Genomic DNA, 17,775 nt, shown 5'->3' with positions numbered 1-17,775 from the left:
GGCAGAATTCTAGAGCTAAAGACGATCCATGTTTGCTGCTAACAAAGCCCTGCCCCTGGAGGCAGGACCTATACATTGTAGACAGCATTTATTTGGAGTAAAACAAGATTGGTACAAGATGACTCATCAAAAAAATTTTCCAACCGTGACTAATTATAAAATTAATATTTGTACATTTCCAAAATCATTTTTGTATTTAACCTAGATATAGTATTGTATTGGTGTTCATACAGATACAAAAAGCTCTGAACACTGTTTTTGATTTCAGAGGCACTTCAAGTCCGCATGAATCACATGGGAATAATAGACCTCTCACAGATATGATTTAAGGTCAGGGGTCCAGTAGCGAGACTTATTTCAAGCATAGCACCTGCCCCCTGTGCCACCACTGTAGCTTATGAGCCAGGGTACTCATAATTGCCCCATGCAGTACCATTTCCATCAGTATTACAAGTCTCTGTAATTGTGCTCTCAGATGAGGTGGTAACTCGGCTGTCACGGTGAAATAGTGTGCTAAATAAAGTTTAACATCGAGTGGAGCTTTCTCTCACTGCGCAACTCTCCGTCTCTCGCCGACACCCAGGGTTGCCATGGCCACAGCCTCCTCACAGGTCCTTATCCCAGATGTCAATCTGAATGAGGCCTTTGACAATTTTGCCCTTGACTTCTCCCGAGAAAAGAAAATCCTGGAGGGGCTGGATTACCTGACAGGTGAGGCAGATGCACAGCAATCCTACAAACCCTTTTGTTTTTGTTTTTTTTTAAATCCAAAAAAAAAAAAACGTTGCTTATAATAAGCTTTATATTTTTCCAGCCCCTAATCCACCATCTATACGAGATGAGCTCTGCACAGCCTCCCACGACACCATCACCGTGCACTGGACCTCTGAGGACGAGTTTAGTGTCACGTCTTATGAACTGCAGTACACTATCTACACGGGCCAGACCAACTTCATCAGTGAGTATTACATTAAAGTACAGTGTATTGTACGGTGTGCCTTTTACAATATTCTGTTTTCCTCTGCATTGTTTGCAGCATTGTGTGATATTTTGGAGAATAGGTATTGAATTTGCTGTCCAAAATTAGAAATATGAGTTACTAAAGTCAAGAATGTGCTTCTGCAGTGCGGGATGAGATCAAGCTTTACGTAAGTTAGAGCCCAGCGGAGCAGTTTTTCTGCATGCTCTCCATTATGTAACAAAGCTTCTTGTGAGGTCTGCTTTCCCGAGGTTTCGTTGCCGACACATTAAACTGTCCTACAACAAAAACATACTTGACTCTCCTTGTACGATTTATGATCACCTACTAGTGCTGCACCTTTCATTAACATATAAAAAGTCCTTTTTTGGAGTAGATAAATGCAGTGGCATCACAACACTTGACGTGATCTTGGCATAGGAAGCCGTGTAAGAGGAACAGAAACTGAGAACTGCAATCCAGAGGCCCAGTTCTGAAGTGGCACTCAAACAGCACCAATTCTTTCACTTCTCATGTACACTCCTACACATGTACACCTTATCATTTACAGCTTATCTTTCCTTTACTCTGTCTCAGTTTTTCTTTCTCCAACATTTCCCTCTGCCTTTTTCCCTCTTTTCCGTTTTCTCCGTCTGTCTCTGTTCTTCACGCTCACTCTGTTGGAGTGAGCTGTACTCATCCAGTTACAGCAGCATAGAAAGCACTTTATTTTCCATCTCTAATAGCCCAGAGACTTGGGAGCACTGGTCTGGCCACTGTTACTGCAGCCTCCTCGGAGAATTCAAGTCGAGAGGCTGCGAAATGGAGAGGAATGCTTTCTTACCAGATTGATGACTTTTTCCATCGCTCTGTGGATGCAAGTGCTTAAGTGAAGCCACTAGCTGGTTATTGGTAGCATTTGCTTCTGTCCCATGAGGAGAAATTTGAGCTTTTCCCCATTGCTTTTATTTTGCTTGCTTTCTACACATGTACAACTCATTCATAAGATATCTACACTGTTTTATTCCAGGGTTTCCCCAGATGCTTAAAAAAATCTTAAAATGTCTTCAATGCCTTCATGTGAAAATAAGGCCTTAGAATGAAAATGTCTTAAATTCATGTTTCAGAGGTGTTAAAAATGCAGCCGCACCGACACTGTAAAGCAGATTCAGATTGTATTTTGGCTCGTTGCTGTTTGAGATGGTAAAGCCGTGCGACTAGAGCGGCTCGGTTCACAGTCAACGCCGCTCCACACCAACTTCATCTCAGTCTGTGCTTAGACACAACGCGTGCCAGATTAACTTTGGTTTTACGTTGGAGTAATCTCAAGCATTTTTGTGGGCAGAGGTTTTTAGCATTTCACCTGATTGGTAATGAGAAGTGAGTTTTTAAAAATGTTGCTAACAAAACAGAGGTCTTCCTGCAGTTTTCCGCCAAGATAAAAGCCACAAGGTCTAACCCATAAAAGTGAATGGAGTCTGTCAGTAAGTGTTATTCAGGGCAATAGCAATATTACAAAATAGTCAAGTTTTTTCTTTTCTGCTTTACAAAAATTTATGTACATTTATAACACTACTTCTTACATTACCCTGGCATTAAATGACAAAAAAAATTGTAAACACTGCTGTGAGGGGGTTTCAAAACAAGTGGACACTGCAGATTGCAAATTTGATGTCCTTATCGGAAACTTTTAAGTATTTGGAAAAAAAAACGCTGACTTTATCACCTTTTACCGGGTAGCGCAGTGATAACCATCCACTAGATCAAAAGTGAAATCCGAGCCCTGCGGGGCAGCATATATTTTCAGTTCGTATTTTCAGTCTTTTTCTCTTTTGGCCAAAAACCAAAAATGCCATTTTCAGCGGAAATTTCGGTGCATCTATCAAATGTATGTATAGTTATAACACTACTTGTTGTGTTACCCTGGCATTAAATTACAAAACATTTGGTAAACACTGCAGTGAGTTGGTTTCTAATACAGCTGCTGAGGGGGTGATGGTAAATTTGACATCTTTTTCTCTTCTGACTGCCGTAATCCATCTCTCTATATATTTGATCCTCTCTTGGAAAGTCATGGAAAAGGAAAAACTGGATTTTTATTTTCTTTCACTTTTGGAGCAAATGATAAGGCAAAAAGGATATTTGCTCTGGTCTCCCATATCCCTCTATAGACGTTTACCCTGCTATAGATTACGTAAACCCAGAAATGGATGTATATGTGTGAACACAATCCATTATAGCTGATGTATCGTGTAGCATGATTGAAGTGACGTCTGAAATTTTGGGGGGGGGATTTTTTTCTCTTAAATATGGTATTAAACAGTGCTGATACCTGCAGATCCCCTGTATTCCTAACCAAATCAGATTTGAGGTCTGCTATGTTAAGTCTGTTATGTTGCATTTTTGCTTAAGCTGTAGATATTTGCTCTGATTATAACATTTTCCTGATCCGTCTTTGAAAATATTATGTTTGAAATATGTTTCCGAGGAATAGCTTTGAAGTGATTTGAAAATTGGACTGGATAAGCTTTTTTTGACAGAGTGAAAATTTTGACAGCTTTGTCCAGATAAGGGTTTTCAACTTAATTTTGTTTTTCTTTACTCCAGTTTTCTGTTCCGGTTTAAAACATGCAAAATTGTTAGAGATTTACCTCAACCTTCTCTACAGGTCAGATATCAGCAATTACACGTTTGGCACACTCACAAAGGCACCCCTCGGTGGCTTATTAAAAACAGCTCCAAAGGCAGCAATCTCAGCCAGATCTCACACTAATGGGCTGGAAGTGGAGAAGTGAAAAGCTTCCTCCCTCTCTTGCTCAGGGACTGCACTCTTCCAGGCCAGTCATTAGCCCAAGCATGGAGGCTGGGTTAGCCTGCTGATTTTTTCATTCACGTGAGTGCAGGTGCTGTCCTGGCATCAGGCACGATTACATCTGACCTGAGCTAATGCTCTTTACTCCACTTTTATTGTGATGGTGATTGATTGTGATGAGAGTTGCTGGAGCTGCACGCTAAACCAGCAGCAAATGGCATTCCAATCCTCCCAGCAGGACACACTCGGGCTGCGTTGCACAAATTTACCTGTTTGTCCTTAACTTGCATCTTCCAAAGTGGAGAGGTCTGGTGCAGTGCTGATCTGTTATCAGGGTAAAATATATAACATGATGTGATGTTACAGTGAAACTGGCAGTGGGAAGAGTGATCTGATTCATATCTCAAGCTCACTCATGAATAATAGGTTTATTTGTCTTTTGCCATTTGATCATCTTGCCAGGTCGCTTATTTTACTTCAAAGCAGAGTTGAAGTGAATCCTGCTATTGACTTGAACCCTTCCAACAACACAGTGTACTATCAAAAGATAAACATGGGTACTGCTATGTAAAGCGAGTGAAAGGACACAGAAATGAGGACACAAGACAGTCCTTCATGTTCAAATGAATCAGTCACACATGAATGCTTGAATGCTTTACACTGTATACATTGTGAAAGAGTTCCTTTTGTCACGTTAAATACAGTGTGTGTGTTTTTTTTTAGGCTAATTTCTGTGCATGAGCATTTGCTGCTGAGGAAAGTTTATTCAAAATGTACTTATAATGGAAATCTAAGGGCACTTGTTGGTGCATCAGTAAACATTGATGTGCAAATGTATGTAGAATGCTTCTGTGAAGTGTTTAGTCTGCTGTACTTTTAAAGTAGTGATGCATTGGTATTATATAGATGGATATTATGAATAGAGGAGTTTAGCAAATGCCCAGTAATAACTGAGTTTTGAGGGAACCGGTTTTCTGTACTTTTCACAAAATTTTAAATAATCAAAATGATTGTCTGCCGTAATCATACGTGTGATACAGAAGCAGTGGATAGAGGTTAGGTTAAATTGTGGAGTATTCCTTTAATATCCTTAGTCATGCTAAGCATATCACCAGACTTTTTCCCCCTCTCTCTTGAAGTTAATAAGCTAATAAGAAAAATATAGCCGAGTCCTGAAGACTTTCCCTCAGCAGAAAAACTTAAAGGAACAGCTTTAGCTTAAAGCTCTGACTTTCATAAATGTTAACGATCTCCTTACAGAAAGCCTTACTAGAGCTTTGGATATTAAATAATATCAGTTATTTAAAGCGGCTTATTGTTTGGCCTACAAGTCCCTGTAAATGAGTTGTTACTATAGAAAGGATAACACATTAAAGCGAGCTGATTCAAATACCCTTGTATTTGCCTTGCAGCAGGTACTATTGTCCGAGCCCTAGTGTTATAGAAGATTAATAAACACCTTCTGACCGGGTGGATTGAAGAATTCTGCATTGCTCAAGGAGGTGTCTGATTAGCCAAGAAGATAATAATGCACACACGATGTCATTGCCGCAGTTCATATTGGGACAGGCTTCAGGGAGGCTTCTGCAGGCTCATTCGTGATAACATTGTCCATGACTCCTGCAAATGCACGGTTCCTTATAGCACAGATATTCATAAGCTGGGCTTTAGAGGATTGCAGAGAACAATCAGAGGAGAATAAAGGCAGAGTCCTCTGAGGCCACATATGATACTGGTTAGACTGAGTGTGATGGCAGGACATGGTACATTTCTGTTTGGATTATTGAGATGCAGAATGCAGTCTGCTCACAGACATTAGGTGTGTCGTTAGTGGCATCTTGTACATGGAAGCACACCTGCTTACACACAAAAACACACTGCGCACGCATAAAAACTCACTGTTGCAGCATCAAACACAGGTTCGCATTCACAGACGGGCAGGAGCATCCCAGTTCTCCTTAGATGTTTCCTCGTTTTTATTTCATCCTTTCATCTACCCACACGCGCGCACACACACACACACACACACACACACACACACACACACACACACACACACACACACTGACAGACTGGGAGTGATGATCATACTGTCTGCATTCCTTCTTCAGTCAGTGCTGTCTGTTTCTTTAGTTCAGAACAGCAGACAGTGGCCAAGTTCAAATGTCTTTAGTATGACCTCATACTAATGTCACTTTTTCTTTCATTTTTTATGTTCATTATAAATATTTAAAGAAACAAATGACCCTGAAGACACATTTGAACTTTTGTTCAGGCTTGTCTGAAGTCTTCCCTGCCTTATTTATGGCAATTATATGCAGTCACTGTTAGATGAATTATCTTGAGAAAGTCCATGGAAAAGGCAAGGTTTAAATTGCTGAAAGATTTGCCTTCTCACGATGTAGGTGGTGAGGATGATGGAGTGACAATGAATGTTTGACTGGGGCTGTTTCAAAGTGCATTTTTGACACTGTTCAGCTGTCCTTTCTCCGCGATGTACTGAAATCATGTTTTCTAGGTGTAGGCTGTTTGACATTTAATTTCAGTGATTTTGTAAGCTAGAGTGTTAATCCCTAGGGCTTGACAGATTCTGGTTGCTCGGTGGAAAGAAACCATGTCTGTAGCTCCCACACTGGGAGTATTGACGGTCAGATTCATGTCTGTGCACTCACGTTCCCTGGAGATGTTTAGTATAAATCTTGGCACCATAAGAAATTGGGTTTGGGAAGTGTTTGTGACTGTCTCTGTTTGCCTGAAGCATACATCTTGGAACCCCACAGGTGCCGATAATATATATATAAAAAACATTTGTTGATTTCAAATTGTATTTCGTAAATAGATAGAGAAGAGCAGGAATAATGGAAATAGTGTATGCGAATGCCATTTATGTGCACGTCTTTTGATATGGATGATTAATTAAAAAGGTTTTTTTACTATTTGTTTTTCTTTGTGTTTTCATTTGTTCTAACACATCTTGCCTCTCTGTCTCACATCTTGCCCTCTTGTGTTCTCTCTCTCTCTCTCTCTCTCTCTCTCTCTCTCTCTCTCTATATAGGTCTGTATAATTCAGTGGACAGTTGGATGATCGTGCCCAACATTAAGCAGAATCATTACACCGTGCACGGGCTTCAGAGCGGTACCCGCTATATATTCTTTGTCAAGGCCATCAACCAGGCTGGCAGCCGCAATAGCGAGCCAGCACGCCTCAAAACCAACAGTGAGTTACTCACACCACATCAAGGGAAAATACAAACGTTTATCAGAAAAAACCTTAATAAATGACATTAGAACATTTCTGTACTTGATAATCATGCATATTGTTGGGCCACGTTCAAAATATGCATTCGGTTCTTCAGTGCCTAACTTCCAGAGGATGTATGATTGATAAGAATGACTCTCTGCACCTAATGCAAGATTGCTATTTAAGTTCCCTTCTGACCGCTCAATCTGTCAGTGAAGATGTGTAATCGGGTAAATTATGTAGATCTATCATACACTGTTCCATCAGTTGAGAGCAACTGAGACTGATGATAAAAATAGCACTGTTGTGCAGCGTGTGTGTTTGTGTCCAGATGTCATCTGCATTCTAACACCTCATCGTTCCTTCTCTCAATCATTTTACAAAACACCCACAAGCTCTAGAAGATATTATTTAAATGGATGACTGGATGAGAGGCTTTATGCTGCTCTGAGGTGGTGTAGTGGTGAAATACAGGATGTCTGGAAGCAAAGGTTAACATTTCATCCTCCTATAGTGTCCTATATTTCTCTCTGCGTCTGCCTGAGTTATCACACCCAGACTCGGCACCTCTTTTTGCTTTATGTGTGTTTGACCAAGGCATTCCTTGATTGCATTCCTGTTGCGTTGGCTGGGGGTTTTCAGTGCACTTAGTTTACTGTGTTACTTTATGATAAAGACAGGCTTTAAATGGTGAGGCAGCACAGACCAGTTATGGGAAATTTTCTGTAAGGGTCATGTTACTCAGCAGGTGTGTTTACCAGAAACATCGCCCCATAGTGCCACGTGCAGGCTTGATAGTCTGACCAAGGCCACAGTGTCTCCTGTTCTTGTGACTTTGTGCATGTCCTTCATCTGTTTTCTTTCCCTCTTCCCCTACAAATACTTTCTCTCACAGCCACACACAGTAACACAATAGGTTACTCTAAAAAGCAGCTCTACTATTTGAATCCATTTACATAAGTTCTTTGTGTTTGATTAAGATATTCAGAGCGAGCAGATTCTGAAACACAGGCTTTTGTTTCCAGTCTCTGTCACAGCATGATCAGCTGCCTGTAATTATCCAGAAGCAGAGCTGCTGGTGACTGCATCATTAAAGTGAAGTTGCCGTGCGCACATTTGTGTGGTGTGCGTGAGGAGACTAGCTAGCAACAAGAGTCAAGAAGAACTAGTCACAAGTCTTCGTGACTTATACTTGCATAGAAGTATATAAGAATATGAGATCTTGGTGCACATACAACACAAGAGCAAGAGCACATTAAACTGAACATCTAAGTAGAAAATGCAAAAGTTCCTTTTTATATTAGAAATTGCATTTTACAATTTAAACCGTTTAGCATACAAGTGCATTTGGATCTAAATAAGCCTTTTTGGTTCATTTTTATCTAAGGTGTCACCATCATGCAGCTATGCCAAATTAAGTATATATATATATATATATATATATATATATATATATATATATATATATATACATACATACTCAGTTCAAGTACAACATTGTAGACACTGATCAGCCATCAAATTAAAACCACTGATGGGTTAAGTGAATAACATTGATTATCTTGTTACAGTGGCACCTATCAAGGGGTGGGATGTATTAGGCAGCAAGTGAACAGTCATTTTTCCAAGTTGTTGTGCTGAAAGCAGGAAAATTGGGTCAAGTGTAAGGATCTGAGCGACTTTGACAAGGGCCAAATTGTGATGGCTAGACAACTGGCTCAGAGCATATCCAAAACAGCAAGTGTTGTGGGGTGTTCCTGGTATGCAGTGGTTAGTGCCTACCAAAAGTGGTCCAATAAAGGATAACCGGTGAACCGGTGACAGTGTGGCACAAGGGGGAACCTACACAACATTAGGCAGGGAATTTTAATGTTATGGCTGATTGGTGTATATGCTTAATAAAATGGCATTTGCGATTCAGCTTGATAAATGAGTGACTGCAAATACCTGAAATTTCACTAAAGTTCACCATTTATGTGTAATAGCACTTCTAGGACACTTCTGTGTCAAGCAACAGGGGGTGTTTAGACAAACATTTTAGTCAACTGAATAGGTTTTTATATATATATATATATATATGAAGGACTGGCATCCATTCCAGTGTGTATTCATGCTTATTGCCCAGTGATTCCAGGTGTGTGTGTTTCTCAGAATACACTATATGTGATGTTGTTATGTATTAAGGGTAAAATGAGCGCGTGTAAAATTAGGAAGTACAGGATCTAGTATTCTATAAACCAAAACAAATTGGCCCACTGCATATGATAGGGGAATTTAGACCTTACTTGATTGTTGGGGGTGGTGGTAGGGAACAGCAAGTTGTTAAGAAGCCTGTCAATTTGGGCAAAGAATCTGCTTCTGAGTCTGGCACACATGGCCTAAATGCTGCATGACCTTTTACCAGATAGCAGATGAGCAAAGAGACCCTAGGAGCACATTGTATGGCTTTCCAGATGCAGTGCTTGTGATGCTTTCTCCCATTTTCGGGCTGTGTAAAGGGTCTGAGACAGTGCAATTACCAGGCGCATTACCCATGTCAGACCTTAATAGATCTTGTCAGGATGTTCTCAGAAGTATGTCTGTAGAACATGCCGGGCTCAGCCATCCCTTACCGTAAGTCAGGAGTTATATCATGTCATATCATGCCTTAAGGGCAACCAAGGAGAAGAGGCATTGTCTTTTTGCAGGCTTGTAAGATAGAAACCAAAGCCACACTGACAGAGGCTATAAATGTGAAATAGCTGCCTCGAAGTATGTTGTGAGACTTTTTTTCTATCTTTAATATTCAGACTGTTTAGATTTGCAAGCCTCCGATGAGTTCCATTTTCCAGTTAAAATTGAAAATACAATGTCGGCCACAAGGACAAGTGCAGTATATCTCAGTCATTTAAGTGTCTGGTTAAAATGCCACTTCATTGAGTGAGTTTGGTTGAGAAATCAAGCTGTGCTGAAGTATGTCTCAATTAGTATGTTATCCTCAGTCAGTAAGCAATCTACACATCTCCATAGTATATATAGTATAGTGTATGTAATGTATCTGTGTTGATCAGCAACAAGATTGTGTGTGTGTGTGTGTGTGTGTGTGTGTATGTGTGTGTTAGGAGGGGTAGAAAATTAGTAGGAGTAAAAAATAAAAAAAAAGACAAGACCATTGTCCTGGTGCTATTCCCACTTGTGTAGGAACAGAATGCGAGATGAAACACCCTTCCCTTCCAACCGCACTAATCAGCACTTATGTTTACATTGTGAAAATGTTTTTGTCGGATCCCTTCAGAGTTATATATGTGGTTATCTTTCCCACCCCGAGTGCAGCTCTCTTGCACAGTCTGCTGTTTGCTAATATGGTGAATTTGGATGTTCTCGCTGAATTACACAGGCTTACTCCACATTCCTTGCATTAAAGGTGTTGGTTTATTTGTTGTAATAGGTAACAGGTATTTTGCTTCATTTGCACTGGCTATAGCATGCCACATGTCTGCATGTGTGTGTATAGACATGTTTCCCTTTTTGCTTGCCAGACGCAAACCCCAATGGAAAGGCAAGACTGTACACGTGTGTTTGAGGAGGACTGCACTCACCACGATAAGCAGTTTGAAAGACGAGCACATTATTAGAAAGTCAGGCCAGGCACAGTAACTCACACTGCGTGTGAAGCTAGACAGCCAGCTGATCATTGTGCTGTGCTGTCACTCATTAGGACGGGAATCAGATGATTAGCTTCAGGCTTGGTTCAGGTTTGATTAGCATGCAGTAGACATGCCCGGTCAGCTGATGGGCATCTTTAACTTGTCCATTGTTTGTCTGTGTGATTGTACCCTGCAATGGATTGGCACTCTGTCTAGGGTGTCCCCTGCTTTGTGCCCCGAGTCCCCTGGGATAGGCTTCAGGCTCCCCCGCGACCCTGTGTAGGATAAGCGGTACAGAAAATGGATGGTTGGATGCACTGGAGCATAGTAGATTCATCATAAAATTAGCTAATGCTAGTAATAATTAAGGCTGTGATGGTGGCCATGACGCCACGTTAATGTTTCTGCTTGAGTGGATACTATGACAAGTACAAAGTATAATGTTTTGTGTACAAGTGTAATAATAATAGCAATAATAATAATAATAACAGTTGCAATATTAATTTGTATTTATAGTGTACCATATAGTGGGAGATTTTATGTTAATACACAAATTACATAATCACAATCCTTATATGGTGTTGTCTGTTAGTTTGTTTGAGCGCAGCAAAATCCAGTGAGGCGAATTCTGCTATTTCACTTCGGGTTCTGCCGCTGTGATGGATCTTTTTGGGAAACGAAATGTTACGTGGGCAATCTGGGAGCATTCTGGATTCGTGCCCAACTAGAGAGGTGATCCAATAAATTTGGATGAAGCCATATGTCGGCTTTGGGGGGGGGGCGTGTTTTAAACGGGCAAACACTAACCTACAAATCTCAGGATCCATCTCCAGGCATGTCACCATGTTTTTTATTTTCTTTAATATTTCGATTTTTAACGTATTATTTAGGTTACCGACCTACTGATATTTCTCTCAAAGTTTGATAGGCTTGCGGTATACTACACTTGGCGGTCACACTAGGCTTTAGCGCTCCATTGACTTCCATTCAAACGTATCTAAAAATGGCAGACTGGAAATGCAAGCTTATGTGTAAAATATTCATACTATGCTGTATGATGAAAGGCCAAATTTGGCGAACTCTGACCTGCGAAATCGTATAACGTGAAGACGAGTGACCAGTAGATGATCGCGATGTCACCGACTGACCTTTTAGGTAAAAAAATAAATAAATAAATAAATTTTAATGTAAGTGCTAATTTTAGTGGTATTGAGCTATCCTATACTCTTCAGCACAACTTTAAAAGGTTATAATAACAACTTAAAAAGAGCATCTGCCTGGTTTGCGGTGTCGTTGAAAACAGGAACAGATGGTATATTTAACAGATGGAAACATAAAATTGTTTTTAATTGCTACAAATATTGTCTGACATTTTACTGCTGTGAAGCAGCGAAAGTTTTGACGGATGATGTCATATTCTGTTCCCGGCCATATTCGCAGCGGCATCCAACAAAAATATGCATGCTTAAAGCCTAGCGTGACTGCCCCATCAGGCTGTGTCTCTATTGCAACAACTCAACACAACAAGGCTGTATTGTCTTCACTGACAGAAGTGCTCAAATAAAACCTCAATAAAGTTTTTTCTAATTAGGTTTTTATTTAATTTAAGCCTATAAAATGATGTACTATTATTATTATTATTATTATTATTATTATTATTATTATTATTATATTATAATGCTTAACCAATGCAGTGGTAAAAAGCTGCCATCGTCACAGCCCTAGTAATAATCCCTAATAGCAAACGTATGCATACGAATTCACATAGACAAAATGAAATTTAATAAAAACTAATTTCTTAAAGAGCAGGAGGTTCTTCATCATTTAACCAGCTTGTGCTAAAGTTCGAAGTACATTTCACATATGTCTCCTAGGTCTGTATTTCCAGCCCTGGTCCTTGAGTACCTCTACACTGCTTATTTTATCATATGTAACAGCCACTTTGAATGCTCGCTACGTTTATTCAAGTGTTTTGAAATCAGGGAAAATGCTTAAATTGACCAAGCTTTAAAAAGCTTGTCCTAGACTAGCACATGTTCCTGCTGTCTCTTTGGATTCAGTCATGTCTTCTCATCCACAGGCCAGCCTTTTAAACTGGATCCAAAGACGGCTCATAAGAAGCTGCGCCTGTCCAACGACTGCCTGACCATGGAGAAGGATGAGAGCTCTTTAAAGAAGAGCCACACACCAGAGCGATTCAGTGGTACAGGTTCCTACGGCGCTGCTGGCAACGTATTTATCGACAGTGGCTGCCATTACTGGGAGGTGTTGTTAGGAGCGTCCACATGGTGAGCAGAAAATCACTATGGCACAGGAACAGTGCTCCTCTGGGCCACTTATTAGCCTTGCACCAGTGCCATTTTGTTGCTGATTTACCAGCTATACACTGGTGTAAGTTAGTGAGACTGACTCGCTTTTACGAACCCAGTTTATAGAAAGAAAATATCACCCAGCCCTACATCTGCCCTTCACCCCTATTTTATAACCCCAGCAAGCTCCACACAGTCAAAAATCTTTCAATCATCCTACTACAAATTAGTCCCCATGCGTGATATACACATTATCTAGTGTGCATGTTGTATGTGTGCATGTATTTCAAGCAGCTAAAATTCCTTTTTTTTTCTTGATCCTAGAATCACTGCTTAGCAACCATTCCTATCCATTTTTATCCATTTTCCACCCAAAGCCAAAAATAAAGCTAAAAGAAAATGTCAGCTTTGGATTTGTCTGTGTGATATATCCGATTTTACCATCAGGTGAACACAACCATCTACCCGTCTGCTCAAAGACGAGATGTTTCTTCTGCTGTTAAATCGACTGGTTAAATGAGCTAGCTTTGACTTGAAATGAGCTAGGTTTGAATATAACAGAGGAGTCTTATACTCCTGCAAAACATTTATGCTTTAACGTCTCAAACATTGCTAAATTTAGACACGTTTGCTGAATCATCCTTTTTTTTAAAGCCATTTTTATGCAGATTATTTAGTTAAGATGAACTTTAAAGTATTGCTTTCCCCATGTTAGCTGTGCAGTAACTTTACCAAGTAGAAAAAGCAAGATCAGTTAATACTGATAGCATTTGGCCTTAGTTTCTTTTTGCCATTATCCGTTTACGAATTTATCTAACATGTTCTGATGACCTTGCTGTCCACTTCTACCTGAAACCGTTCCTAGTCTATAAACAAATCTGTTTTGAAACATTTTGATCTACATAGCAGCAATTGTTGGGTTGGCTTCTTATTCTGCCAAAATGAACACAATGTTTTGGTTTTTTTTTATACCCGCAACCATTGCATTCAAACCGCATCTTTTGCTGCAGGTACACTGTGGGTGTGGCGTACAAGTCGGCCCCGAAGAACGAATGGAACGGCAAGAACTCGTCATCATGGGTGTTCTCCCGCTGCAACAATAACTTTCTGGTGCGGCACAACAGCAAGGAGATGCTGGTGGAGGCGTCACTGCAGCTGCGGAGGCTCGGCGTGCTACTGGACTACGACAACAACACGCTCTCCTTCTATGATGCCATGAACTCACAGCACCTGCACACATTCGACATCTCCTTCCTGCTTCCTGTCGCCCCTACCTTTATGATCTCAAATAAATCACTGATGATCCTCTCCGGCCTGCCTGTGCCCGACTTTGTGGACTGCCCCGAGCAGCAGGACGGCAGCAGCCGGCAGCATGAGTCTCCATATGGCCTGACTATGAAGAGCTGCAACTGAGACACTCATGCCAACTGTTCCAGAGCGATCCAGGAACTTTTCCTCTAGGACCGGTGGTCTAATTTTGTCCACTCTGCTTCCTCACTTTTATTTTGGCCCCACCACTGACTCACATTGTTGATGATGTGGATAGAAGAGGAGGAGCTAGGATTGAAGGATGTGCAAATGTGTTCCTTGCTCATTGCAGTCAGGGGTGTGAGATGTGTTGCATGATTACTAGTGATGGATTATGAGATCTTTAATGGAGTGGGGAAAGTATGTAAATTATTCACAACTAATAGGTTGGTTTGCTTCTTTTGTCAGTTTTACTATTATCCTTAAAAGCACTTTTTTTTTTTTTTTAAACATTTTTGAGTGCCCCTGTGTGTAAAAAGAGGGAAAAAAAAAGAAACTTGACTTAGGACAGGGCTGGAGATTGTTTGAATATAATATAGTGGATTTATCTTCTAATAGAAAAAGGGATATAGATATGGCGTTTCTACTGAGGTTAACATTTAATAATATCCGATGAAACAAACTCACACTTTCACATTCAGGGAGAACAAGGAGAACATTTTCTTTGTGTTTTTGTCTAGACGTTTATAGCATGATGTGTATTTCCTCTGTGATTTGTTCCACTCTATTGGTTTCTTGTTCTGTATTTTGTGGAAAAGCATGACAGTCCCACTGCTGTTTTTATAGACATGGATCTTTACTGATCCATGTAGTATTTTCTTTTATTGTAAAGCTGAATCCATCTCACCAAATCAGCCAGCTCATAAAAGCATTGTGGGTGAACTAAATCTCCAAAGGGCTTTACGGAATACATTGTACACTTTCACATAGAGATCGATTCAAACAGTAGAAAGGAGGGGCCAATTATAACATTATTCAGCTCAGTTTTTCATTGGTTGTGACATTCTGCATGAAAGGAAGTCTACTTTCCCTTTTCCAACAATCACATCTCATCACTGCATTAGAAACCTTTTTTTTTGCCTCATATATGATTTTCCTCAGTACAATATTCAGGGAGGAATCAGTGAATGATGTCCTAGACAATCATTTCTAACTTGCAGGCAAATAAAATACTGTGTAGCATGATAATGTGTATTGGCAATAGTGTGTTGTACTTGAGCCCCTCCTCGAAACAGAAATGGGCGTCCAACTGAGCTATGCTGTCTCTGTGCAGCCTAGAGAGCAGACATACTACTGATGGCACTCTCCTGCTGCTGCTACTGTATAGTCATGTGTGGGGTCTCTCTCTCTCGTTTATTTTTCTGTCCATGTGGCTGCTCAGCTCTCCCATCTCCCATGGCCAATTTTGCTTTTCGATGTTTTTGTGCTAAAATCCCAGAGCATGCTTCTGATCGCAGTGCTAATGCAATCCATTTTTTCCCACTGTGTAAGGTTACACCATAATATTCTTTCCTGTGTGTTCTGTGAGGTTATTATTAATACTATTGGAAACATACATGCACAATAAATGGGCAGTTGTTGCAAGAATTAATTTTTTCTCTGTGAAAGCGCTGCGAATTTTCAGCTGTCCAATATCTTGATTCTATATATTGTCAACTGAGTAGTTAAGATGTCATAGTGGACCCTAAACACAAAAGCAATATATGTAGATTGTGACAGTCCATTTTGAACACTTCCATTTCCATTTGACTTTTTTTGGGGATTTTAATACTAATGACCATTACATTTCAGAAGCCATTGAGGTTGAGTAACAGATAAGCAAAGGTTTTCCAAAACGTCTTATTCAGGGGCTGTTCATCTCTACCTGACAGGTTTGAGTTGTTTGTTTGAGTGTGTCACTGGGTCCTTCAGACCAATTTTGAACTGCTTCCTATTAATATTCTACAGTATACTGTTTTGTAAGGAGAATGTGCAGCATAGAGATCACTGAACATTTTTGCTTTACTGCATATCAAGTTTACAACTAGCTGTGCATTTCTTTGCATTTAAAATCATAGACTGATGAACTATTTACATTTCCATTGTTCACTGATTACTTTTACGTCTACAGTGGGGGGGGGGTGGGGGATGATTACTCAAGGTTTCATGGTTATTTCGGTTTTAATTAGATGATCAAACACTAGTGTGTTTATCATGTTTCTGTTTCCTTCGATCTATCAATTTTAGCAAGACAAGGCTGTAAATCATAGGGGGAAATATATATATTATATGAAATTGTATAATATACAAATATATATGAACATTGTTATTTATGTGAGCTGAAACCCAATTAAAAAATCTGATCCCAAACATCCAGGTTGGTGTGTTTTGTTGTCCTGCCCTTACATTTGTATTCTCTCTATACCCAGATTGTGTCACAGAAAGAGAAGACTAATGATGCCAAGCAAGTGTGCTCACAAAACCCCACAGGCATGAGAGGCTAGAGAGGAGTCTGCTGCACTGGCAGGGTGCTGAGTGCCCACAGTCAGGAGATGGGGCATTGCCCATGCTCTTCAGCTGGCTCTCCTGGCACAGGGCACAGTTAGGCCAGAAAACCAAAGGGTGAGTTTTACTAAGATGCAATGCGTAGAGGGTGTAAAGAGAAAGAGGAATCCAATGCCAGATGATCACAGTGGATGATATGCATAATTTTATGCTGAGGACTTTTTTTTTCCATAACACATGTTGATCGAAATGGAGAAATTCAGGAAATACGAGGAACTGTTATCTTCATGTTTCATTGCCATGTATTTAGAAAATACAAGGTCAGGGGCGGCTGGCATAAACGGACTAGCAGTGTCAAGACCCCCTGTCTTTCAAAGATGGAAAGACATCAAAGTAATGTTTCATTTATGGCATCCACATGGTTTAATGGGGATTTTTATGGAACCAAGCACAACAGCACCACCAGTAGTCATACACAGAACAGTATGAAGAAGTGAGGTTTGGGCGGATTTCTTTCTAGCTCAGACTATATATTCATGCAACCTATCATCAGCATTGTATGTAAAATAAAGTCCCTGGTGTAATGAATGTGAACAAAGTGGATTATTTTGTCTATTATCCTTTTTTTTTTTTTTTTAATGCCTTTAGAAGAGAATCTAAAATTAGATAGACCCAGTATACAATGTCCAAAGTACAAATTACACAAAAGGACAGATATTAGAACTGTAAGGTTTTTGTCTGCACCCAGTAGGCATTACAAATTAATTAACTACATGTTTTGACTTTAAGTGTATGTTATAGTTGTGTAATAGCCCCACATCATTCCTGTTATACCATCGATGACACCTTGTCATGACAGAAGATAGTGACAGATTCTGCGGTCCGGATTGAGGTTGGAAGTTCATTCCACCACTGAGGGACAGTTAGTGTGAAGGTTCTGGAAAGGGACCTTGAGCCACGCTGAGTAGGCACTACTAAGCGTCAGTCGTTGATTGATCGCAGATTGCGTGAGGGAACATAAGCCTTCAGGAGAGAGT

At 40.2% G+C, this 17,775-nt stretch overlaps 1 protein-coding gene across 6 annotated transcripts in view; it reads left to right on the top strand.

The window, feature by feature from the left end:
• mid2 (midline 2) overlaps window positions 1-16,607 on the top strand; it is a 158,232-nt gene extending 141,625 nt beyond the window's left edge. For all 6 annotated transcript variants that reach the window (XM_017474599.3, XM_017474598.3, XM_053682025.1 and 3 more), the window contains 5 exons: window positions 584-711; window positions 815-958; window positions 6,826-6,987; window positions 12,718-12,925; window positions 13,957-16,607. In XM_017474599.3, coding sequence (XP_017330088.1) covers window positions 584-711; window positions 815-958; window positions 6,826-6,987; window positions 12,718-12,925; window positions 13,957-14,359 — 1,045 coding nt within the window. In that variant the 3' untranslated portion in view covers window positions 14,360-16,607. The remainder of the gene's footprint in view (window positions 1-583; window positions 712-814; window positions 959-6,825; window positions 6,988-12,717; window positions 12,926-13,956) is intronic.
• Window positions 16,608-17,775: the final 1,168 nt, after the last annotated feature.

The sequence above is a fragment of the Ictalurus punctatus genome, chromosome 8 (assembly GCF_001660625.3).
Source record: "Ictalurus punctatus breed USDA103 chromosome 8, Coco_2.0, whole genome shotgun sequence".
Classification (NCBI taxonomy): Eukaryota; Metazoa; Chordata; class Actinopteri; order Siluriformes; family Ictaluridae; genus Ictalurus; species Ictalurus punctatus.
Note: the sequence above shows the minus strand (reverse complement) of the source record. Positions and strands in the feature narration are given on the sequence as shown.